Consider the following 26,828-nt stretch of genomic DNA (forward strand, 5'->3'; position numbering starts at 1 on the left):
TTCGAGGAGTTTAAACGATTCTGAGCCTGACGAGCAAATGCCGAAACCACACGCTCTCCATTCTTATAAATGTATGCAGCTGCTACAGTTGGGCCATGACCAAATACAGAGATTCTGAACATGTACGCTCCTTTCAGTGGGGCTGTGAAAACACCTAAATCAAATAACAAGAGATACAGAATCAGCTGTTTCCTGTATGATTGCTTTATTATCAAGCACACTGTGTAATAGTTTCAAAAGATGTCAGAAAAAAAATTTCTTCGCATTTTTCACGGACAGATGTTGTCAAAACCCCCATTAACGCTGTATTCTGCTGCCTGGCCAGTAGGTGGCAACGTCACTTTGTAAAGAAACACTACGCGCCTTTAGACTGATCACGTATTACGCATGACATCACAGTTTTCACAAAATCACGTTTTTGTTGTTTAAATGGAGACGATGGTATTGTATCAAAAACTTGCACTTTGAAGCATAAATTCAAACGTTTGCTTTTTCAGGCCCCCAAAACGCCATTGTCGTGTGAATGAACGGCCAAAACGCATAAAACTAAATCACATAAAAAAAAAGTATATAAAATAGAACATGTAATTGATATATATATATATATATATATATATATATACAAAACTATATACAAAACTATTTACAAACATATTTACAGATCGCGACTCATGGCACACTCCCTGCACAGCCATGCCTCCTCTGGTACCACATGAGTGACACACTCAGTGTGGTACCAGAGGGTGCAATTTTCACATTGCACCCACTCCAATATTTCTGTTGCAGATCCTGGGGGGCTTGGCTGCTTGCAAGAGGCACAGATGTCATTTTGTAGCCACTTCTACTCCCTCTCTTTCCGTAGTCTTTCTCTCTCTTGTTCCCTCTCCCTCTGCTTCTCTCTCTCTCTCTGCTCCTTCCCCCTCTCTCTCTCCCTCTCTCTCTGCTCCTTCTCTCTCTGCTTCGTCTTCTTCTCTTCCTCCATCAATGCTCTCCTTTCCTTGACTTCCTCCATCCTCCTTCTCTTCGCCTCCTGCTTCTCCCTCTCTTCCCTCTCCTTCTCAGCTTGGTGAGATGCATACTCGTCACTGGTGATGCAGCGTGCTCCGGCAGGAACCTGCTGCCGCCGCCTCCTCCGGGCCGACTGGTCAAAGCGTGGCGGGATAATTCCAGCCGTGACCAACGGATTTGGCGGGCGATGGCAGGTGGGGCACTCTACACAGCCAGCAACCACTGGCACTGATATGATGTCGGGAGGGGCTGGGTGGATCTGGGCCGGGGCGATGGTGGTGCTAGGAGGGGCTGGGTGGATCTGGGCCGGGGCGATGGTGGTGCTAGGAGGGGCAGGCTGGATCTGGGCCGGGGGGATGGTGGTGCTAGGAGGGGCTGGCTGGATCTGGGCCGGGGCGATGGTGGTGCTAGGAGGGGCTGGGTGGATCTGGGCCGTGGCGATGGTGGTGCTAGGAGGGGCTGGGTGGACTGCCACTGGAGGGATGATCATCATCTGAAATGTAAATTAGAGGAGATAAAGATATTAGTATATCTGGGCCTATTTACATCATATAAAGATATATTATCTTTAATATATTAAATGATTAAAATATTAAATATGTATTTATATATTAAATATTAGTATTTACCTGCCAAATATTAAAAGATCTTATATATCTTTACATTATATCTAATATAAAGATATTAGTAAATTATTGTTTGCATCGTTTCTATTGTATTTATGCAGTGTCTATTTTTTGTTGTTTTGTTTGTACCTGATCACTGTCCTCCAGTGCGTGCCTGTTCAAGGGGAACAAGCCTGTCAGCCGGAACCCCTTCTTTATGTTCTCCACGGTGGCCGCCTTTGGGTAAGCAAATTTTAAGATCGACGAAAAATGATTTTTCCCCAGGACAAGGTCTCTCCTAACCAGGCCCATATTTGTAGCCAGCTTGGTGAAGGCCTCTTTCAGTGGCCCGAAGAGGGACACATCGAGGGGCTGAAGGGCATGGGTGGTGTGGCTTGGCAGGCACACCACCTCCACACCATTGCCCCGACAGAGGTCCACCACGTCCTTGGACATATGGGTCTCGTGTTGGTCGCAAGTTAGCAGGAGTGGACGCTCTGCCGGAGCATGCTTCAAGAAATGTTCAATCCACCTCACAAACAGGGGCCCATCCATGTAGCCCTTCTCACTGATGGCATACAGGGCATTGGGGGGGCCATCTAGCGCATAACTGTTACTGGGCAGGCATTGGGCATATATAATCATGGGGGGGATGCTCACACCTGCCGCGCTAGCACAGCAGTGGATGCTGATGTGCTCCCTCATTACCACAGTTTGGCGATACACGTGTTTTTGTCCCCTCTGTGCATATACCTTCTCCTTCCTTCTTTTTTGTTTATCCCCAAAGCCTGTTTCATCACAGTTGAACACCAGGTGAGGACGATCATGCCAGCTCTTCTCGGCAAACATGGGCTCCAATATGTTGAAGAGTGCCTCCACCCGAGGCACCGTCACACAGAAGACCCTCTGCCGGTCCAGGGGGTTGGGGGTCCTGGCCGACAGCTCCGGATGGCGTTCCCGGAAACGGCACCACCACATACGGCTCAGCCCATGTTCGAAGTTCACCATTGTCTGGCGTCCCGAGGCCTTCACAATACCAGTGGCCATCAACGTTGCTACGGCCCTTGTCACGGGGAAGCCGTGCCTGCCCATCCAAATTATATACGCAACTAAAGATGCCTCTTCCTCCGGGAGGAGGGCACGGCTGGGGTGGGGCTGGTAGGCGTAGAGGCCTCGTCGATGGTCCTGAAGAGTGTTGTGGGGGATGCCGTAGCGGGCCCCCACTGTTCTCAGGCTCCCCCCTGCCTCCAGCTCCTCCAGGGCCCCCTTCATGTCCTCTTCGGACCATTTTTTATAAGCTGTTTTGTTTTGGCATTTTCTAAAAACACAAAAGACTTTGAGTTTTCTGTTTTGTTTGATTTTAAAAAATAAAGAACAAATGGTTCATTCATTCACCTGTGCATTTGTTCTTTGATATCACTGGGTTGAAGCAAAATGTTTACATTTGTCTTGGGTGGCTTACATTATACCTATGTATATAAACTTAATAAAATGGGTATTACACTGTTTATTCATGTATTCATTAGTTAGTTCTTTGAGATCACTGGGTTGAAGCAAAATGTTTACATTTGTCCTGGGGGACTTACATTAGCTAATGTAGGGGGAAGCTAGTAAAAAGCATTTAGCTGCTGTTCATTCAAGTGTTCAAAAGCTGTTTCTAGCGCACGTCAAAGTGCGCGCCAAAGTGCAGTTTCTTCTGCTTAAGCTGCTAGTAGTAGCTAGCTACTTACTTTGTTTATGGACACTGCCTCATCGTGCAGGGTGTCTTATAATAGTTAGATTTCATTATGACACAATTTACTTCACATTTGACTCTTTGGTTGACTTTAAAGACCTTAAGAGGAGAAGGATCCAGCCAACACCAATCACCATCAGGGGCAACGAGGTGGAGCAGGTTGCCAATCACAGGTACCTGGGTGTGCAGCTGGATAGTAAGCTGGACTGGAAGAGTCATATGGAGGTGGTGTACCGTAAGGGGCAAAGCCGACTTTATTTTTTAAGGAGGCTCAGGACATTTAACATCTGCCAACCCTTGCTCTGCAGGGTCTATCACACAGTGGTGGCTAGTGCTCTGTTTTTCGCTGTGGCATGCTGGGAGAGGGAGTTCACACAGCAGACAGAAACAGAGTTGACAAGCTCATCAAGAAGGCCAGCTCAGTGGTTGGGGCTGAACTTGAGACGGTCCAGCAGGTGGCAGGGACCAGAGCATTAAACAAACTAGGCTCAATACTGGACAACCCCGCACACCCTCTCCACTCCCTGAAGGTGATAAACAGAAGCACCTTCAGTCAAAGACTGATTGCACCAGTATGCAAGACGGAGCGGTACAGGAAATCCTTTATACCAGCTGCTATAAGACTCTACAACGCACAAAAATAACCTTTGTCTCTTTTTTTATGCATTTTATGCTATAGTAGCTTGTTATATATATATTTTTTAACTTAATAGGTCAGGATAAAACTGAGCTAATATGTGGAGTTATGTCTGTCATGAAGCTGCTGTGACACTGTAATTTCTTGTTAAAGGATCAATAAAGGACTTACTTACTTATATCGCTGATCTGCAAAATATTGTTCATTACGAAAAATGGCGCGTTCAGTCACCTCAGGTCGTTTCCAAGACCTCGTGAGCATAGTTTTTAAACCGCCGTTTAAAATGGGGTTTTATTTACCTTATAACACACATTTTAGGTTAAAAATGTTCAATACCAATAACCATTACATTTAACTTCAATACTATAGACCACATGACCAAAACTTCATTCATTTAATTCGCGGACTCTCTTCCCTCCTTCACCGGAGTCTACGCGAGATCCCCTCCCACCGGCATTTTAAAATGCCCCTCAGGTGTCATTGTACTTACCGGTCAAATGTCGTCTTCAAAGGGCGTGGACTTCGACAATGCATGAAGAAGATTATAGAGGACAAAACACAGTTTCCAGAGGTATATATAACTTTATTTGACCTGGAAGTGATTCATTGTACATTTGATTCAAAGCGTCACTGTACGGATTCATGTTACGGAAGAGCCGCTGTACGGATTGTGATGCGGAACTGCTATGATTCTCATTCTATTCACCAGGAGCAGTTTCCATGTTTCATTAACAGTTATTGTTAATATTGTGTATTCACCATGGTAACTGTCGTTTCCATATTAAGCCCAAAATGCCACTATTTTTCTTTGTGTTATTTTTTATATTTTTAAATTTTTAAATTTTAAAAACTAGTTTGGGACTGCTATTTAATAGCTTTATCATAGGCCTAATGTTTATTTATTAGTAGGCTACTAGTCTTTACTATTAGTCATATTCTTACAATTTATGTTAAGTAAAGGGGAAAAGTAACTTACTTGTGTGTGTTAACAAATTTTGTGTAAACGTGTTATAATTTGCCTATATATATATATATATATAGAGGCAAATTATAATTATATTAGTATGCTCCCTGCCTGGTTTTCATAGATTAAAATAGCTTTTAAAATACGCCTACTGGCAATATTAAAGCGGTTAAAACGTCTCCCCTTAAAACGCTATTGGTCTCGACTATTTAAAAAGGTAAAGGAATATGACTTGGCCTAAAAAAAAAATTCACAGGATCCACACTGGAGAGAAACCGTATCACTGCACTGCATGTGGGAAGAGCTTCAGTCAATCATCTTCTCTACAGAGTCACACAAAAAACAATCAAAGTAGTTCATCTTCAGATCCAGCACTTTGAATGTTCCTTCGGTGCGAAAGCCCCTTTGGTAGAGGGCAACATGAGTAAATAAAGCTTTAAATTTCTGTCTGCTCCTCCTGCAGTCACACTTTGATACTTTTTTTGGAACTTGAGAGATATGGTCATTGTACAAAACAAGATTAATTTAGCATAGAGCATTGAAAAACCATTTACAGAACCGAATCCGAATCTGATTTCATTGTCCTTTTGACTTTCTCCATCCTGATTTGTCCTGATTTTTCTGATTTAATCTTGAATGTTTTTTGAACAGTGTGTTTTGATTGGTTAGAAACACTGATTCTCAGTGATTGTGTTACTGTTCAAAAAAGTTCACAGAGGTGACTGTCCTTGAGCATATAGGTAATATTGCTGTTCATTATGTAGGCTATCATTATGTTGGGGCATATCAGTGTTATTTTTGTATTATTTACCATTATAGTTTCATTAATGTTTTGAATTATCTATTTAAATTTTTGCCATTACATTTTGTCCAGGAGTATCTGCACATTACTACTGTATGTTTTTGGGGTTTTGATTTTAGATACTTTTGGTGTCTGAGATTGTAGTCTGATTTGAAATGTGCTGGGAGAGAAAGGTCAGGTTCCCCGTCCTTGAGCAAAATCTCTTTTTTACTGTTCACTGCTCATACATACTCGTCTCCTAGACCAAGTTTCTCTCCATCCAGCCTCTGGGCTTTGGTATTGTTTATATGCTGTCAAAGACATGGCTGTCATTCTCACAGGAGTGAAATCTAAGCTGAGGCTTCTTTACATTCCTCAGTGTTGTGTGTCACTGATCGAGAAATTTCAGTCAGAAGAATTTTTTTCACTTTAATCCCTGTCTCCACCTCCACCCATTTCACCGCCTCACTGTTCACACAGAGACCAGCAGAAGAGCAAACCCCTTCTGCAAACAGGGTCTACAGACCTACCTGGCGGGGGGGGAAGATGTGGATCAGACAGTATTGCCTGCTCTGGTGAGCAATACCTCATTAGATACAAGGATCAAATAGAGTTTATTTTGTCAGCTTTTTTTTATTTTTATGCATGCTTAGTCCTGTGTCAAATGTACTATTTAACTTTTATCATATTTAGTCAACCTTATCCTGTTTCTGTCACACCACTGTATGAACGAGGACACAGAGTAAAGGATAACAAAGGTTTATTTAGACACTGTATGCAGCTCCGGATAACTGGGAAGCACAAAGGGTCAAACTCAGGGAATATCACGTAGAACTAGAGTCTTTTAGAATGCATGAAACATAGGAAGTCACTCGGGGCGTGGAACTGGATAGATGAAGCTTAGCTGGTTGAGACAAACAGGACGGGTCTGGATCTTGAGGGATTCCAGGAGAACACCGGATACTGAGGCTGGCAGGGAACACACAGAGAGAGTAATGAGAGTCTTGAACTTGAGATATACTTGCAAAGGTGGAGCATGGAGAATAGCGCTGAAGAGTCACGGGTGTCTGAAGACGAGACCGGACAGTGAGCTGTGGTGTGACTGGGGTTTATATCCAGAGTGAAGTGATGAGTTGCAGGTGCAGACAATCAGAATTCGGGTGAGTGAGATCGCGACCAGGTGTGTTGAGTTGACGCTGGCTGAGGTGTGCTGAGTGGATCCGTGACAGTACCCCCTCCTCCACGGCCAGCTCCTGAGGGCCGTATGCCCCGACGACGAGGGCGACCCCTAGGACGAGGGGCTGGACGATCCGGGTGTTCACGGTGAAAGTCCTGGAGGAGCGTGGGGTCTAAGATGTCGTCCCGGTGTACCCAACAGCGCTCCTCTGGTCCGAACCCCTCCCAGTCCACGAGATACTGCAGTTGGCCCCCCTGTCGTCGGGAATCTAGAATGGCGTGGACCTGATACACGGCTTCGTCAGTGGGGTCCACTGGAGGAGGAGGGGGTACCTCACCAGCGTCAGCTTCTGTGGAAGGGGAAGAGAGAGGTGCAATGTAAGGTTTCAGCAGTGATACGTGGAAAGTGGGTGCAATCCTGTAGTGACGGGGTAGTGCGAGTCGATACGTGACTTCATTGATCTGCCTCAGTATCGCAAACGGACCTATGAACCTGGGACTCAGCTTACGAGAGGGCAGCCGGAGGCGAATGTCCCGGGTGGAGAGCCACACCAGCTGGCCAGGAGTATAATGGGGTGTGGCTCTACGACGTGCGTTGGCCTGCTGTTGGAACCTCCGGACTGCCCCCTGAAGATGGACATGGGCTGAGTCCCAGACCCTCTCACTCTCGGTGAACCAGTGTTGGACCGCTGGAACGTCCGAAGGTTCACCTGTCCAAGGGAAAAGAGGTGGTTGATACCCTAGAACGCACTGGAACGGTGTCAATCCGGTGGATGTCTGGCGTAGGGAGTTCTGGGCATACTCTGCCCATGGGAGGTACTGGTTCCAGCGGTCCTGAGCTTCATGGCAGTAGGTCCTCAGGTACCTCCCGATCTCCTGGATTTTACGTTCTGCTTGGCCGTTAGACTGTGGATGGTACCCCGACGTCAAGCTGACCGATACCCCCAGAAGTTTGAAGAAGGATTTCCAGACTCTTGATATGAACTGTGGTCCCCGATCCGAGACAATATCCTCTGGTATACCGAAATGGCGGAAGATTTCGGAAAACAGCATTTCTGCTGTCTTGAGTGGGAAGACCAGATAGGGAAATCAATTTGCAGGACTTGGAAAATCTGTCCACGACCACTAGAATGCAGGTCTTGGAGTCGGATGATGGTAGATCGGTGACGAAATCCACGGCCAGATGGGACCAGGGTCGATTCGGAAGAGGCAGTGGCAGGAGCTTTCCTTCGGGTAGACGTCGGGGTACTTTGGCCATAGCACAAGCAGTGCATCCCTGCACGTATCGGGAGGTATCCTGAGCCATGCTGGGCCACCAGTACCGTTGTTGAAGGAGTGAGAGGGTCTGCTGGCTGCCTGGGTGTCCAGAGCCCGGAGAGGTGTGTACAGAGTCCATGAGGGGAAGACGGAGATTGGTGGGTACGAAAACCTTCCCCTCAGGACCTCCCGGCGGAGCAGGTTCGGCAAGGGTGGCGTCGGCTATGAGTTCGTCGATGTTCCACTGGATGGGGCTGACAATCATAGTTGGAGGGAGGATGGTTTCGTTGCTCTCTGTGGTGGATTCAGGCTGATATAAACGTGACAGGGCGTCTGCTTTGAGATTCTTGGAACCAGGGCGGTAAGTAACCTTGAAGTTAAAGCGTGTGAAGAAGAGAGCCCACCTAGCCTGGCGAGGATTTAATCTCTTGGCCTCCCGGAGATACTCAAGGTTGCGGTGATCTGTGATCACTTGGAACGGATGATTGGCTCCCTCCAACCAGTGTCTCCATTCCTCTAGCGCCAACTTAATAGCCAGGAGTTCTCGGTTACCGACATCGTAATTCTGCTCCGCCGGGGACATCTTACGTGAAAAGAAGGCGCATGGATGAAGTCGTGGAGGGGTCCCCTGCCGCTGGGATAGAACTGCTCCAACTCCGTTGGTGGAGGCGTCCACTTCCACAAGAAATTGTAGTTCTGGATCTGGATGACTTAGCATAGGAGCAGAACAGAAGGCTTCTTTGAGGTTTACAAAGGCTTGACTCGCCTCTGTAGACCAGGTTAGCTGCTTGGTGCCCTTCTTCACCATGGATGTCACTGGAGCGCAGATTTTACTGTAGTCGCGGATGAACCGGCGATAGAAATTGGCAAAGCCGAGAAAGCGTTGCAGCTCTTTCAGGGTTTGAGGCTTAGGCCAGTTGATTACCGCCTCCACTTTACTTTGATCCATTGAGATGCCGTCTGGACGGATTACATACCCGAGGAAGTGCATGGATTCTCGATGGAATTCGCATTTTTCTAACTTCAGGTATAACTGGTACTCACGGAGGCGTCTTAGCACTTTCTTCACCTGAAGGATGTGTTCGTCGAGGTTGGAGGAGTAGATTAGGATGTCATCAATGTAGATGATCACAAACCGGTGGAGCATATCTCGGAAGATTTCATTCATGAAGCCCTGGAATATCGCTGGACTGTTGGACAGGCCAAAGGGCATAACCCGATATTCGTAGTGCCCCGCAGGAGTGATGAAGGCCGTTTTCCACTCGTCTCCTTCACGGATACGAACCAGGTTGTAAGCACTTCTCAAGTCGAGTTTGGTGAAGATTTTCGCTGAACGGAGTTGCTCCAGGGCTGAGGGCACCAAAGGTAACGGATATCTGTACTTGACTGTGGCTGCGTTAAGAATGCGATAATCAATACATGGACGGAGTCCTCCGTCTTTTTTCCCAACGAAGAAGAAGCTTGAAGCGGCAGGGGACGTGGATGATCGAATGTATCCTTGGCGTAGAGCTTCCTCCACGTACTCCTCCATGGCCTTCTGCTCCGGGATGGACAATGGATAAATTTTCCCATGCGGTAGTGTGGCCTCAGGCAGCAGGTCGATTGCGCAGTCCCATGGCCGGTGAGGTGGAAGAATGGTGGCGAGTTGCTTAAACACGTCCTGGAACGCCCGGTATTCTGGAGGAATCTGAGGAGTTGTATCTGTGGCTGGACTCTCGATGGAGGTTGAACCCAGGATAGCAGGAGAAGTGACCAAGGACGGGGCGGTTGAGTTCTTCTTGATGGGACGTAAACAATGCGATTTGCAGTAATCACTCCATTGGCTCACCTCTCCAGATGTCCAGCAGATGTCAGGCGAGTGCTGGTTAAGCCAAGGGCGTCCCAGGACGATATCAGATGTGGAGCCCTCCAGTACCAGTAATGAACATTTTTCCTGATGTAAGCATCCGATGGAAAGTTGTAACTCGGGGCTGCAGTGAAGAATATTTCTGTTACTGAGGGGTTTTCCCAGAATGGAGTGAATACTCAGTGGGCGACTCAAGCGACGACGGCGGGCTTGTAACCGGCTGAGCAGAGAGGCTGATATGAAATTCCCCGCAGCACCAGAGTCGATCAGAGCTTTCGCTGAAACAGAATGGTTTCGGTAGGTCAGTGACACTGGAGTTTGCTTCAGGTTTGATACAGGAAATGGTAGTTCAACTGTACTCACCGCCGAACGACTGGGACGAACGGGACATTCAGCTCGGTAATGTTCAGAATCCCCACAGTAGAAACACAGATTATTGGTACGATGTCGATTACGTTCTGTTGTGGTTAGACGTCCTGAGTCGATCTCCATTGGCTCTGGTACTGGAGGGTTTACGGGCTCGGAGAGGCGAGGAGTTCGTGCAGAGAAATTTTGAAAGCAAGCATTGCGGTGTTGAGCTATGAGTATGGAGCGTTGAATAAGTTTTTCTATCCCGATGGTGTCGTCATAAATGGCCAGTTGTAAACAGATGTCAGAGTTGAGGCCTTGCCGATAGGCTGTCAAAGCGATTTCATTCCACCCACTGCTTGCAGCGATAGTTCGGAACTTCAGGGCGTAATCTGAAACAGAGGATTTGCCTTGCCGTAGGCGATACAACTCGTAAACAATTTCCCTACTCGACCTGTGAGTAGGGAAATTATGAAAGCAATTTTGGCTTTTTCAGAAATGAACTGAACAGCATTTACCTCCATATAAAGCTTGCACTGTAGCAGAAACCCTTTGCACTCTCCGTCGCCCGAATAATTAGCAGGTTTGGCCATGGGACTTACTGAGGCAGGTCGATAGTTCTGAAGAGTATGACTGAATTCCCTTAACGTTTCTTGTAGTGTTGGTTGCGGGGTGACGGCTGCGTGCGCAGGGGTACTCTGAGAGGCTTCGGTGGGTGAAGCGGAGATTCCGGAAGCCGTGGGAGCCTGCATTGTGTGTGGTCCGGTCTTCTGTCACACCACTGTATGAACGAGGACACAGAGTAAAGGATAACAAAGGTTTATTTAGACACTGTATGCAGCTCCGGATAACTGGGAAGCACAAAGGGTCAAACTCAGGGAATATCACGTAGAACTAGAGTCTTTTAGAATGCATGAAACATAGGAAGTCACTCGGGGCGTGGAACTGGATAGATGAAGCTTAGCTGGTTGAGACAAACAGGACGGGTCTGGATCTTGAGGGATTCCAGGAGAACACCGGATACTGAGGCTGGCAGGGAACACACAGAGAGAGTAATGAGAGTCTTGAACTTGAGATATACTTGCAAAGGTGGAGCATGGAGAATAGCGCTGAAGAGTCACGGGTGTCTGAAGACGAGACCGGACAGTGAGCTGTGGTGTGACTGGGGTTTATATCCAGAGTGAAGTGATGAGTTGCAGGTGCAGACAATCAGAATTCGGGTGAGTGAGATCGCGACCAGGTGTGTTGAGTTGACGCTGGCTGAGGTGTGCTGAGTGGATCCGTGACAGTTTTTGTTTAGTTCTTTTTTAAGTCAACTAAACTTATGGGCATTCAAGTTTTATTCAAGGAAAACTTTTTTTTTTGTCACGCTGTATAATGGTTAAAATTATAATCACTTAATCATTTTAGTTGAGCTTCTGTTTGTGTTTGTGCCAAATTCTTTAGGGAGTCTATTAAAGTCTGTAGTTTTCTTATGTCTCATTAGAACTACAGAAACGCGACCCGATCTCGCAATCTTACATAGCGTGGTTATAGCAGATAAAGTACCGCAAAGCGGAGGCAGAAGTGCCTTTCACCCTGTTACGACTTGACATTATTTTAAGTTAAAAAAATAATTATGTCTATCCTCTAAAAAACAACAACCTGGTAGCTTCAATGTGATTTCATGACATGTAATGAAAATCTGCTTATGTATTACAGGTGCTGTGAGAAAGAGCCATGTCTCCTGTGCCGCCACCGATGACATTACAAAACATGTAATCTGGTGGTTCAGCCTGGCATCAGATAGGGGAAGCTCAAGGAGCCGGAGCCCCTGTCAGCAAACCTTGACCCAACAGTAGTGAAAAAAAATACTTTATCATTTTAGTGTAATGTTTTTCACTAAATAAAATGATGTTCTTGGTACAATTCATGGTTGATTTCATTTTTTTCTGTAATGTCTATTCAATGTATACATGAATAAAACTATAAAAAAAAAAAAGTAAATACATTTATAGTCTGTAATAACCTATTTTGTTATTGTTAGTTGGCTAAAAAATATTAATGATTTCATGTTTTATTCATATTAATAAAGGCAGATACATAACTATTCAAGCTTTTATAGAGCAATCCAGTCTATCTAATGTTCGTCCACCATTAGATTTTAAATATATCTGTAGCTATAGTTTTGGCCAGATAATCAGGCAGTGTGGGGAAAAAAGTGGCAATGCAGACGGAATTTTATGAACGGGTCCAAAACAGACCCGGGCCGGATACGATGCTCATATGACCGGGTCCAAAACGGACCCGGAGCGGATATGCGACTCATTCGCGGATTCAAAGCGAAGCCGGGGCAGATGTACCCATTTATGTACGGATACGCAAAGGGACCGCAGCGGTGTCGGACCGGATCCGCGAGCCGCCACCGCGGCGTATCCGGCGCGGTGTGCAAGTGGACGCAGTTTCGGATCCGCTTTCTGGATCCGTTCCGGAGTTCACTGTACCTCCGCCGCGGATGCGTTTCGTATTCAGTTTGCTGTCTGGGTTGAATGACGTGCATCAAAATATTTTGTTTGTTTGTGATAATATATAAAAATAAAATAATCTTAGCACTTTAGTATTATTGTCTAAACTGTATTATGACCATAGACGATTATGACTGATATTTGACGAATTGCTTTGTTCCTTTTTTGTAAGTTTTGGACAAACGCGTCTTCTAAATATGTAGCCTATAAAATGTAATAATTATTATTATTATTATTATTATTTGAGTTTATAACTATAAATGAGTTCACTTAAGACAGTAATATTTTTATCATAAAATAATTTATGAACGATTTATTTTTTAAGCAAAAATTATGCAAAAAATGTAGGCTTATTTTATCCAAACCTGTAAAAGGTTAGGTTATAGCCTATAAAAATAAAGCAATTGCCAATGCAAAAAAAAAATTGCAAAAACTGAAGGCACGGTTTATAAGTCTGAGAGCACGAATTAGAAACTTGTGGGTACGGTTTATTAATACGTGGGCACGATTTGTTAAACCGAGGGAACAGTTTGAGAATTCGTGAGTACGGTTTATAAACTGAGCGGACGGATTGCAAAATCGTCGCCACGGATTTTTTTTTTTTTCTCCCACAGGTGACTTCCCGGCTCCGTAATAATTCAAGTTGAGGGGATGTTTGAGCTGTTTTTTTTAAGTCAGCCCAGACAGCTGAAAATATACTGCGCAAATCAATTAAGCAGTGAAGTTGCCCTGCGTGAAAGGGTGAGGCTTATTCCAACGTAAAACGTATAGTTTTAATCAAATAGGGTTGGATTATTTGTTGAGCTGCCTGTTCATTAAGATGAAAGTGCACGTAATAAAATAATATACCATTGATGCAAACCAACAGGAATCCTTGCTTTTTCTGCTCTATTATGTTTATGTTTTATGTGGGTAGGGCCCCATATTAGTTATTGAAACGGGCCCCCAGATGCTTAAGGCCGTCCCTGCCTATATGATGTCCTTTTTATGAATGACAACACAGTGCAGTGCATTGATCTCATAAGGCACAATTATATTTCTCTATAATGCCGTTCAGTGTGCAATATGTGTGTGTGTGTGTGTGTAGACTGTATATTTTTCACAAAACACTTTACCTTAATGCCGTTTTTAAGAGGAGCAGCGCCACTTCTTCTCCTGTGTTCAAAACTCATTCACATCTTGGAGGGAGCCCGGTCTACAGGGTGTCACGTGATTTTCGTGCATCTAGCCTGGACATTGCCATTACCAACATCAGACCGAAAATATGGCAAAATCATTTACTATGGTGATAAGCATATGGTGATTTTTCTTAAGTATTTAAGTATTTGAAATACTCTAAATACACTCCCTCCAAATATTTTGTTACAAACTACAGGGTGGGCCATTTATATGGATACACCGTAATAACATGGGAATGGTTGGTGATATTAAAGTCCTGTTTGTGGCACATTAGTATATGTGAGGGGGCAAACTCCTCAAGATGGGTTTGCCCCCTCACATATACTAATGTGCCACAAACAGGACTTTAATATCACCAACCATTCCCATGTTATTACGGTGTATCCATATAAAAGGCCCACCCTGTACATTTAATTTTTTCCACACCTGCAAAATACAAATTACAAAATACACTAAAGTAATTAAATACGTATTTAAAATACATTTAATTGAAATACTGCCCATGTCTGCTAATATGTGGCATAGCTATCGGCATATCATGTACACAATCATTTAGATCTTCAAAGTACCAATTTATAGAGACCAAACATGGTATAAGTGGGTGTAACGAGGTTCAGATATTGTATTGTAAGGAAGGAAGAAGACAGGGGTCGGCGTGACTGAAACACTCACTTTATTTACCAACTCAAAATAAACAAAAGGGCGCACGTAGCGCATTCACCGTGCCACGCACAGCAATAACAACGAGAAACAAATAACAATCACAACTTCATTCAAACACAGAGTACAGGTGAGGTTCCAGTCCAACTCTCTCTCTCATCTCCTCCCGCATGCTGGCTTATATCCGGTCTCTCCACACCAATCACTGCAATCAGACACAGGTGTAAATCATTTTGCACTTGACCTACTTACTCACCGATCGGCCCCCTCCTTTCTCTCCTGCTACAGACTTCGCAAAACCACGCCCCCCTCGCCACAGTGGGGTACACTGACTGTTGGTTCTTTAATAAAATACATAGTATCAAAGAGATAATAGTATCAAAAGATAATAGTATTAAAAGACACAACGCAAGACAGTAAATCATTCACAAAAAGTTCTGGGATGCATGTTAATTTCATGTTAATCAGTTCATCGATAAATTAATGCAGGAAAGTCTGTTCTAATGTCTGTGGGTTTTGTGGCAGGGGCCCTGTTCACATTGCTAACAGTCATAAAAACAACTTATCTGATCGTGATCATGGTAACTAAGACCTTCTTGCCCTGTTTGGGGGGATGGGGCCACAGATCCCAGAGTGTGTTTTAAATATCATTTGTTAAATTATAACAAATACTTGTGTCTGACTTGTCTCAGTCATTACATGGGAATGGTTGGTGATATTAAAGTCCTGTTTGTGGCACATTAGTATATGTGATATATATATACACTGACACGGGGAGAGGTTTAATGAGGCGATTTATCATTTTGTGCAATTTCATTTTTAATGTCTTAACAAGAGGGAATCTACACTAATATTCAGGGAATTTTGCATATTGATTAGTGATTCTCATGTGTGTAGTAAGCCTATATAAAATGGAGAGTAATGTCATCAGTCAAAATAGATGTACCCCCCGAAGCTCACGGTATAGCCTAATTCGAACACTGGGGTGGGTGATTTGTTTTTGGCTGTGCATTCGAGTGACATTAGAGCTGATCTGCACATCTCTAAAACTGTTCAAAAACAACAATCTCTTGATCAAACTAAAAGACGTAAATTACATTTGTATGTACTCTAAATAAAAGATATAGATTGTATTGAATGTCAGCTTGCTTATTTGGCTCAAAATAAGGATTTATTGAGTCCACAAAACTATGCTTCCTACTAAATGTGACCGAATGAGAGGATCAGCTCACTAATAAGACACCAAATTTTCAAGCCTCCTCAATAACAGGCTTTCAAATAAATGAAAAGGACAAGCAGAGACAATACCACAGTCTACAATTTTATTTATCAATTAAACACTAAAACAGCTGAGCTCAACATTCATGATAAAAGACACTTTAATAAGTCAGCCCAATGGGCTTCGTTCTGGTCAATTTGCAGGGGGCCATATGCTGGTCAAGCACACAAAACAAAAAAAACAAGCAATAAGATTTCACAAAAATCATAAAATACAAATTGAACAAGGTGGTTTCTTTCCTTGCTAAAACATTTTACTACTCAACTAAACCAAAAATAAATACAAATCACAAGCACTTCAAACCAACCAAATCAGAAATCAAAATAATTTAAACCCACTCAACACCAATCAAATAAACCAAAGTTAATCGGCTCTGTATTAGAGCAGCATTAATGTAGAGCAAGACAAATAAATACAACCAACCAAAAAAAAACAAAGTTAACAGATCTGCATTCAAGCAGTATCAATGTAGAGCAAGAAAAAAACTGATACCTACAAACAAAATAAATAAGTTGGGTAATAATCAAAACCCAATAACAAAAATCATAACAATAATAAAATAAAGAAATGAAGCACACCAAAAGGAACAACAATTTCAATTAAACATTACACTTACACGAAATACACAGACAATGCATTGATACAACCCACTGTACTTTCACCAGCGAACACCAAGTGGCGCCAGAAACAAAGCCACGGATGTACAGCACGTTACAACGTGAGCGTTGTGTAGACGAGCATAGATATCATATAAAGGCTAGATGGCTCAAGGCGGAGTCACTTCCGGCATCACCGGCGGCCATCTTAGGACAGGGCTCTGTGAATTAAGGTGAGTGAGCAGCACGCACACAAATCCTCTTATCTCGCTGAAATCTGGACGGATTTACAAACGGTTTGGTTTCTTACAAACGTTATTAACGTGGCTATAATTCTGAATGCTTAAACATTTTGAACATAATTATTCATATGTATGCAGTATAATAGCTACATCTCTGACGTTTATAACAAACCAAACCGTTTGAAAATCGGTAGAAAATTGAGCAAGTTATGGTTATTTAAAAGTACATGCACCATGTTATGAGTGAGCGAGCACCCTGTCGTAAGATGGCCGCCGTGTGCGGATGTCGAGCTCCATTGGCCAGCAGCGCGGACGAGCCATCTAGCCTTTATATGATATCTATGTAGACGAGGATCTTCCATGCAATCTCGAGAGTTGAAATGGGAATAAGGCTGAAGACGTTCAATGAAACCACGCAGGCGTGGTACAGGCATGGGTACAGGTAATAGCGAACTGACGATGCTCGCTCATGTGTTCAATACAACCACGTGAGCGCGGCACAGGCACGAGCAACTGAAGACATTCCGTACAAACACTTGCACAAATGCAAATCCCGCGTCCCAAAACTGGACACACTATTTAAACAGCAGCAAAGCAGCAGCTGGCAACTTCTGCAAGACAAATAAATATTTTTGTTTGGTCTTTTCTCCCTCCCCACTCCTCACATTTAAATCACACAAATAGGGTAAGGGAAAAATAAAGTTACCTTTCCTGTGCAGGACACTCACATGCTCACTAACAATGCCTGGACACACCCAACTGATCTAAAATTATACCAAACAAGCAAATTAATCAAAGAAGTGAATTAAATGAAATCCCCACAAACACCCATAGGCTATTCTAAATTTATATTTCCCTCCCATCTTTGATCCTTCAATTTAACAGAACATACCTTTCTTGAGGAGTGAAGGAGATGCAAGACCTACACCAGCAAGCCACATCAGCATATGGTCATGAAGAAACCAAATCTCACCTGTGTTTATATAGCTACATAATTACCTGACGTGCCCACCCACTTAATGCAATCCTTGCGCGATTTTTAAAGGGGCCACGTAGACTATTCTTAAAGGGGCAATCCCACTACATAAACAACAAAAAAAAATGTCAATTTTTTCAATTTGGTCAATTTGTAAATAAAGAGTACACACCTGTGCACATATATATTCAAATGTGCATACCTATAGACTGAACATGTGATACGCATGTGCATGCCGTCAGTGTTTTCACAAATTCGCAGGTTTTTAAGTTTACACTGAGATAACCTTTTTCAAAAATTTCAAGAACCTATTTCAAGGTTTGCGTTCTCGAGCCACCAAACACTGTTGTTGAGCAAATGAGCGGGCCGAAGGCTTCTGTTAGAGCGCTGTTGTGTTAGCGGCCTCAAAGTTAATAACTAATGATCTTTGCAACGGAAGTGAATCAATCAAAACTAACTTTCGCTAGTAAATAACTTTAATTCTACATTTTTAATTAAAGGGGGGGTGAAATGCTATTTCATGCATACTGAGTTTTTTACACTGTTAAAGAGTTGGATTCCCATGCTAAACATGGACAAAGTTTCAAAAATTAAATTGTACGTTTGAAGGAGTATTTCTGTTCCAAAAATGCTCCTTCCGGTTTGTCACAAGTTTCGGAAAGTTTTTTTCGAGTATGGGCATGTGTGACGTCAGATGTAGCGGAATTTCCTTATACAGGTCCTAAGGGCACTTCTCCGGAAGGACGCGGACGCGGGCGGGCGCGCGCGCAACCATAGACCAGAGCAAGAGAGCGAAAGCAGTACGCCCATCAAAGCGCTATGCTCGGCTTTAGGGAAGTCAATGTCACCAAAGAAGTGTGTTTTTGGTTGCCAGGGCAAGACAACCCTGCACAGATTCCCAAAGAACCCAGCGTTAAGGGACCAGTGGATGGAGTTTGTTTTTCCAGAGCATCAACGGAGGTTGTGCAAGACTGTTTGTTCCCTGCATTTCGACGATGATTGTTTTATAAACAAAGCCCAGATCGACGGATTTGCAGATCGTCTAATGCTTAAGGATCGAGTAGTCAGAATGATAAAGGTTCGCGGTCGTGCGTTGGAACCGGGCGGTGAGTAAAACTGTTGAACAAATGTCTCTGTGTGTTGTTAGCTTGGCGCGTTAGCTCAGCTTTAGCTCCACCCAAATGGCCCGCCTTCAGCCGCTTGTTTTTTTCCGGAAAGACTCGGTACAGCCTATCTTTCGTTTATAAATATAATAAAACTAAAGACTTTTTGGAGATATGAAAGGATGTAATACTACTCTATAGGTACTCAAGATTAACAGGAGATTGAGTGAAAATGAGCATTTCACCCCCCCCTTTAACAATCTCTGTTACTTTAATTTCCTATTATCACTGTAAAGCTGCTTTCAAACAATCTTATGTTGTTAAAAGCACTATATAAGTGAAGGTGACTTGACTTGACTGTTTCAACCTCAAAACTTTGCGATGCTTTTTGTGAATGTTCATTGAAACTATGGTTTCGGGAAACACAGACTCACTGAACTATGCTGGTAACAACGGAACTTGCGACTATAGTTGTCTAGCGATGCTTTCGGGAAATGCACCCCAGAACAGACCTAAAAAAGTCTAAAATAACCAAGGCTAAGCAAATGTCAATTATAAACTACTGCATGCAAACACAAACGATCTTGGCACAGTAGCTCAAAATGTAAAAGCACAAAACTCCACACTCATTTACAAAACAACTGACGGCAAATTCATCTACTATGTACTTGGTGTTTAATTCATGGCTTTGTGCATTATCAATGGAAAGATAGTCTGATGCTACACCACTCTCCCAATTGCTTATAAAAGTTTGGGGCAGAAGAAGAAGCAAAAAGTATGGTGGATTATATCAGAGATATTTTACCTATGACAAGCACCACTAATAATAATAATAATAATAATAACAATAATAATAATAATTATTATAATAATAATAATAATAAGTACAATGGACCACTAAAGAAAGAGCTGTAGTTTTATTTGAAATGTCTTGGGTTGAGGTTGAGAAAGTCAAGCTGATATTACACAAACAACATCTGCAGGGCTGCCAACTCAAGCAAATGACACTGTTCTCACGCTCACATGCCACACATCCATTTTCTCACGCAGTGAAAAATCTAAAAAGCAGAAGACCAGATAAATGTGGCTTTCAAGTGAAAGATATTAATCTTTCATTTGAAAGCCACATTTCTACCATCAGTAAAAACACATTTTTCCATCTGTCGCCTCTGGCTTGCTTAGTTAGGAACACTTAAATTTAAACATCTGACTTTATTGACGCTAGTATGCGAGAACTGAACTGAGCTGGATGATGAATTTTATTTTTGCAAACTGGTTATAGATGTAACGAACTAAATTAATAAATTAATGATCTTAACAACTCAACTGAATCAACACTAAAGTACAACAGACGAAATGCCTTATTTTCCTGTTATGACTGTGAAAATGCTTTGTAACAATCTGTATTGGATAAAGCGCTGTATAAATAAAGTTGACTTGACCGATGCTGACAGAAAAAGACAGAGCAGGGTACTTTTGATATGAAACAAATTCTCAGCTTTCAAATTCTGTAAATTTTACAACAAAATTAAACAATAAATACTGTTTTCGCACTCTTTAATGACCGGCACATGAACCGATCATATCTTCCTCTTTACTGCTAGTTAATAGTAAATAAACATGAATGAATATCAGAAGAAATGTTGAAAGATACAGTACAGCTTACTGAAATTAATCATGTCTCATGTAACTATATACTATATGTCATGTTACATTTACCTTAGTATGCAAGAAAAACATCTCAGGTTATGTAACCTTTGTTCCCTGAGGCGCCTAGAGAACATGTTATCCACTTATCGTCTGAAGGGACTGTTCAGCAGGCATCCCAGAGGCATGGCTAGCGACGCAGTGTCTCGTCGGTCCCTACCCAAGCTATAAGCCTCAAAGAAGCCTCTGATACAATGAAAGCCTACCAAAGCTGAACAAAGGCTTGGAACCAACCGCTTCCTTGGAAGGGGTTCCTTTAAGGGAATATGGCCAGGGGGTCCGAAAAGGAGTTCCGTCCAGTCACTTTCTGATGGGATCTAAAGTCAACCCCACATGCCACCAGGGAGGCCGATCTGAGTCTCTCACATTATCTGCCTCTACCTGGGCATCCAATAGGGAGAGCTGCGATTAGTGGCAGTAGTTCACTCACAAAACGGATCATTGAGACGGGCATCCTGGAGAGTAGAACTCAGCTTTATAACCCTTGCAAACGAGTAATTCTACTCGATCCTGGATCTACACAGTGCTTTGAAACATTGTGGAGGCTGGGCACTCTAAAGGGACCAACCAATCAGGTCAACACTAGTTAAGGCAAAAAAGAAAAAGCAACTTAAGCTGGGTTCAGAGTAGAAAATGTCGCAAATTGAAAAATATTTAAACAATTAGGAATATCTCCGCCTTGGGGTGTTGCGTCATCTGTCTCCGTAAACAGTCTCTCATCACGGAGTGAAGTGAAATGGCCGTTTGAGCAGTGATGCATGTCGATCGCAGTTCTAAAGTCAAGAAAGTAAGTGAGGAATACTAGATTAACTATTGAAATGCATAGTTTGAAGCATCGTTAACTAGAAAATGTTATTTAAATAGTTTTAATTACGTTTCTATTGACTCTTAAGGATTAAGTGAGAAGTTGAGCGAATTCGTCTGACAAAACTGCATAAAACAGATTCCCTTGATACATCGAGATCATTTCTGATCGTTGTTGATTTATTCTTGGTAAGTGAGCTCATAAATCTTCTTTTTTAGTTATCATTTTCAATCTTTTGTGGAGTCAGGTGTTCTTAACTGATACTGTGATTTATGTTTCTTGTGAAATATGTTGAGAAATGAGTTTATATGTGATTTTATCACTTAAATTAGCTGTTGTTTTGCTGTTTAAAAGTGTTTATATCCGTTTTCTAACTTTGTGAGTGTGACGAATGTAACGTAGCTCACGTGGAGTTTTTGCTAACCATGCGGGCCATGTGCTATGAGCTACAGGCTAATTGAGTGCACACACGTCACTTCATGACGTTATTTTTTATTAATAGTTATATTTCTGTTGAGAAATGTGATAAAAAAAAAGAAAAGAAATAAGTGTTAAAATGTCCCTTGAAGCATTTATTGTGCTGAAAATGATAATTTGAAATATTAATGTTGTTAAATGGGATTAATTGTGATTTTCTGCCTTGTCTTTGCAAGGTTGGGTTCCCCCCCCCCCCCCCCCCCTTCCTTTCTTTTGTCTTATGGAACCGAACGAGGAGTTCTTAGTTACTGTTTCTGTCAACAATGAGGAGTGCTCAGCGTTGGTGGAGACTGGCGAGCCAACCTGGTTTTCCCGAGCTTGAACAACATATCATTGTTTCTTCGAGGTGGTAGGATCTCACTTATTCTGTGAACAAGAACTATTTTTCCTTTTTGCATTTTGCATCTTGGAGTTGAGTATTCGCGCTCTTTACACTAACAGAGCACTGGAACAGGAGAACGAAAGAACATTGAACTGTGCTAAACTCCTGTTGAATTGCTTGAGTTATTTGCTTCAAAGACAATCAATTGAAAAGGACTCTGATTCGGTGTCATCTGACATTTTCTTGAGCATTGTCTCTATTGCTGTTATTTTGTTATCTTTGCTTTATTTTATTTTTATTTTATTTTTATTTGAAAAGTTGTTCTTTGGTTCTGCAAAGAGAACACAAGCTGTTATTAAACTGTGAGTTGTGTAAACGGGTTATACCACAAGTATGTAAAAGAAAAGGTTGTTTAAAGGTATTCAGCTAACCAAACCAAGCTAGGAAGTTAAACTGAGTAAAATAGGAATACTAAGGTTAATTGAGGGATAACAGACTAAATAAATAAAATATAAACAATATATATATATATATATATGTTGTATGCATAAATACAGAATTAAATAACAAACAAGGAGTCATTTAATTAAACCGCTTTATTTCAAGTTTAACATAAAAAAAGAAAGGGGACTGTTGTGTGAATTATATTGTTTTTTTGTTTTATTTCATTGCTGCCATTTTTTCTTTTTCTTTCCTTCCTTGTTTTTCCTTTTCCCTTTACAAGAAACAGTTTAATGCAAGAAATCATAAAAAAATACTCACTTTTTCAAATCGTAGTTCTGTCTCTTGTCGTCATTTCCCTTGTCTTGCTGCAACACTGGCTTAAGAGCGAACATAGACTTCTGATCTGGTCCAAAGTATTAGAAAGTGCTTTATGCATATTTTAGTCACGTGCGCTACATAATGTTTTGGTAGGAACGAAAGTTTACATCGTATGTTTCTCTGGATCAGCCAGCGCGAAGGACGTCCGCTTTCATTCTGATTGGTTGCTGGCGTTTTGCCGCTGCTTGCCGCTGAACCGCGTTATAGCTCATTACCATAAAGTTGAGCTTCTTTCAACTTTCTGATTGACGCTCAAAACGCCCAAAACGCGATGCCGATGGATTTGACGCTCCTTGCAGCTGAGAGAAGCCAGCTTCCATTGAAAATGAATGACTTCCGGTACCTTTGGAAGCTCAAGTCGGCGGCGGTGTGAACGTACAGTTAGTCAAATATCATGCCAAAATGTTATTTTGTAACTTGCTGTCCCAACACTTCTGGAAGGATACAGTTTCTGAAAAAATTCTCAGCTTTGGGAATCACATCATCCCAAAAGTCCATATCAGGTACAATTCTTTCAATAAAAATGTCATTAGAGTTCCACACCACAAAGTCACAATACTCAGCATCCACAATGTGAAGCTGTGCCTGGGCTTGGAAGTAGTAAGCATGGCTCCTGTCCAGTGTAACATCATCCCCATCTTTAATGAGGCAGAATCCCTTGTCTCCAGCACACAGGCGTAGATTTCCTTCATCTTCCTTGCAGTGTGGACACTAAAATTCACAGTGAAAACAACATGTACATTTTTTATATATATTTTTGCTTATTTCACTGATTAAAACATTTATTATTATTTGCAGACTGTGTGGTTTTCCGCTCTTGTCACTTAGTGTTGAGCCAGGCTGTGACAATAGTTAAGTGAAATTATGATTTTACATGTCAAACATCTTTTTAGCACGTTTTTTAATGAATTTGTGTATTACCTTTATCTCACAAATCCCAGCTCCATGACAGTCGCATGTGACAGTACCATCAGGCGAGGCTCCCATGTATGGCCACTTGGAATTCAGCCAGAGACCACTTTCCATACAGGAGAAGCCCTCATGCTTCAGACTCATCAGCCTCTCGTACTCTCCTCTGGCTTGTGCCTCATGTTTACATCCGTACCTGTAAAAAGTACACAAAACCAATAAGCCAAAAATGAAATAGTAATTTAATATTTAGTGTTGATTGTTGAATCAGGAAACTTTGGAGTGGGTCAGTATTTTAGGCAACATTATTACAATTCAGTTGTTTACATATGTACCATTATCCTAACCCCTATACTTAACCCTAACCCTTGCCTAACTAGCCTATGCCTTATGTTTACCCTTGTGGTAGTCTTACCCAAAATATCACCTCTTTCTTATCCTAACTCAATCCCTAAATATCTTGTCGCAATTGTGGTGAACTTGTGTGCCTCTGGGTAGCATATGGCCTTAATTAAGCTCTTTGATGGATTCAGAGGGTTAGTTTTAAGAACTTGTTTCAGCTTGGAGGCAGTTATTCGTCCAGCTCTTTGTCGAAACCAGATCCTGCATGCACCCTGCCTTTGAGTTGCCTTTTCTACAGCCTGGACCTGAGAGGGGGTTAGCTCTTCTAGCTGGAAATCCTGGCATAGCTCTCCAAGCTCTTTGGGGGGTAGCTGCAGAGTCTCTGGTGCTCTGTATTCAAGAACAGTTTTAGGCAGCAAACAAGATTTGGGGACAAATTCTTTGTGGTAATTCTCCCTAGCCATCAGTGCAGCACTCCTTGGACAGTTTCTGCTTAAGGACTCAAAAAACCTAGCATACGTTTCTGACCCTTTCTTCACTATTGGACATTGAACTGGGTTCACAACCTTAGGATGTTCAGTTGATTTCCCAGCGATGGCATCATCTAGTTTTTGTTTTTTGGATTTTGCTGAGGAGAAGTCTATAAGGGCTACAGGAGCAGCAGTAATCTGGAAAAGCTTAAAAGCATGAAGAGCAAAGTACTGCCCTATTACTGGAAATGACAAAAATAACTGAAAATGTTTAACACATCCATCATATGGTCCATAATATTTAAGATATGGCATTGCAACTACAATTTGTGTTGTTTGTATTAGTCTAAGACAAACCATATGAATTGTAGTTGCAGTGTTAGATCATACTTTCCCTGTGTTACCCACACAAGTGTGTTTTAAGAATTGACAGTCGCTGTTGTCAGAGTATTGTGTATGTGACTTTAAGTGTATGGTGTATGCTGAGAACAGTGGTGTATGCTAAGCACTTGTGTACTTGAACCTCTGTTCGTTATTTTTCATTATTGTTTTCGTTATCAAATTAAAGAAAGAGTCATCGTCTGCCTCCTTCCTTGACAGCTGTCATTTCCCTTAGTAAAGTAGGGTACAAAACAAAATAAATGTTATGTATAGTACATCTGAATACCTTTCTTACATGTGATGGCATCAGCCATTTGCACTTTTCCGTTGTGCAGGAGGATGTATCTCGCATCTTAACACCAGCTTCAATGGAAAAAAGAACTGCCCCTACATGAGAACAGGACTCTGACAAACTGAGAAAAGAATAGAATAGACATTTCTTAATTAACCACAAACTGAACATTGTATTTTGCATGGTTAATATCTATGGGTGTGCAGTGCACTGGCGATATGTTTAAAACAATAAATAGAACAAGCAACACTAACAGCTAACAGTTAAGTTATACAAAATACAAACGAAAATAACTTAACTTACCCTGCCATGCAATTGCAATGAGCTGTAATGACTTCTCCGCTTTCTTTCTCAATGATCCACGTCTTTAGTGGTGTTTCGGCGGACCTTTGAGAGTGGTTATCCTAATAGCGTAAAGTAAACAACCGTAAAAGAAACGTCGAGAAGCGCTGCAGTGTTGAATGGTTGTGGTTAAACGTTACGGACAAAAAAGACATGTCACTCACCCGGGCGAAAACCAAACGACAGTCATTGTGGAGCATCTTGGTACCGAGATCGTGGACCCAACCACTTACAAAAAAGTTGTATGCCTCCATACTTTTGTATGCTTTCATTTGTTGTCTCGAGTCTGGATGTCTGTAGTACAAGGTAGTTGCTGATATCTGCCGCCTCGATGGCAGGCAAATCATTCAATCCAGTTGAAAAATCGCTCCTCTTCATAGCGTACGGATCACGTCCAACATATTTTTCGATTTTTTGTTTATATCTTTCTCTAGTAATTGCGTCTAAAGTAGCACAGTACGGACTTTCCTCCATCTCGTCCATTACGCTCTTCACTTCCTGCCCTCCATCTGAATTTCGCGCGTCATCACAATCACGTGACTGCAAACCACCTATAACTTTATTCTAGAGCTGCTATAAAGCCAAAACACTTTACTTTAATTTCCTATTATCAATGTAAAGCTGCTTTGGACCAATCTACATTGTTAAAAGCGCTATATAAATGAAGATGACTTGACTTGACTCATTGTTCTGCAATATTTTTGTTGTCAACAAGGGTTATTAACAAGTGCATGGTCGCATTTAATAGAAAACCTTTACAATTTTGAATCTTTTTTATTTAAATAGAACCCAGAAAAAGAATGCAATTACCGGTAATTGATTTATTTTGTTATTTTTCATGACTAATGTGACACAATGACTATTAGAAAGAATATATAGAAGGTCATAAAATTAAGTTTTTATGTTTCAAGAAGTTACAAATCAAAACGTGACACAAAAGCCTAATCTGTATACTTGGCAGCAACCTTTCATACAAATACTTGGTATAGTTTTGTCTCAAACTGAAACAAATATGCTTTTTGTATTCTGCCAGTTGAAACCTTTTCAACAGTGAATGAAAAAA

General features: G+C 42.1%; 1 protein-coding gene across 2 annotated transcripts; it reads right to left on the reverse strand.

Moving 5' to 3' along the window:
• Positions 1–22,877: 22,877 nt before the first annotated feature.
• LOC307157592 (uncharacterized protein) lies at positions 22,878–26,267 on the reverse strand. Of its 2 annotated transcripts, XR_013821049.1 has the most exons (4): positions 25,727–26,267; positions 25,418–25,544; positions 23,951–24,134; positions 22,878–23,740 (listed from the first exon to the last, which is right to left on the reverse strand). XR_013821049.1 is itself a non-coding variant. In XM_079869524.1 (3 exons), exons 1-3 carry the CDS (start codon positions 24,882–24,884, stop codon positions 23,435–23,437), a joined length of 528 nt encoding a protein of 175 aa, XP_079725650.1. In that variant the 5' UTR covers positions 24,885–25,406; the 3' UTR covers positions 23,426–23,434. The 2 variants fall into 2 exon arrangements, 1 of the variants encoding a protein (XP_079725650.1); XM_079869524.1 differs by lacking the exons at positions 25,418–25,544; positions 25,727–26,267 and adding an exon at positions 24,847–25,406 and having other exon boundaries at positions 23,426–23,740.
• Between the last annotated feature and the right edge of the window lie 561 nt (positions 26,268–26,828).

This window comes from Squalius cephalus (genome assembly GCF_949319135.1).
Source record: "Squalius cephalus genome assembly, chromosome: 4".
Classification (NCBI taxonomy): Eukaryota; Metazoa; Chordata; class Actinopteri; order Cypriniformes; family Leuciscidae; genus Squalius; species Squalius cephalus.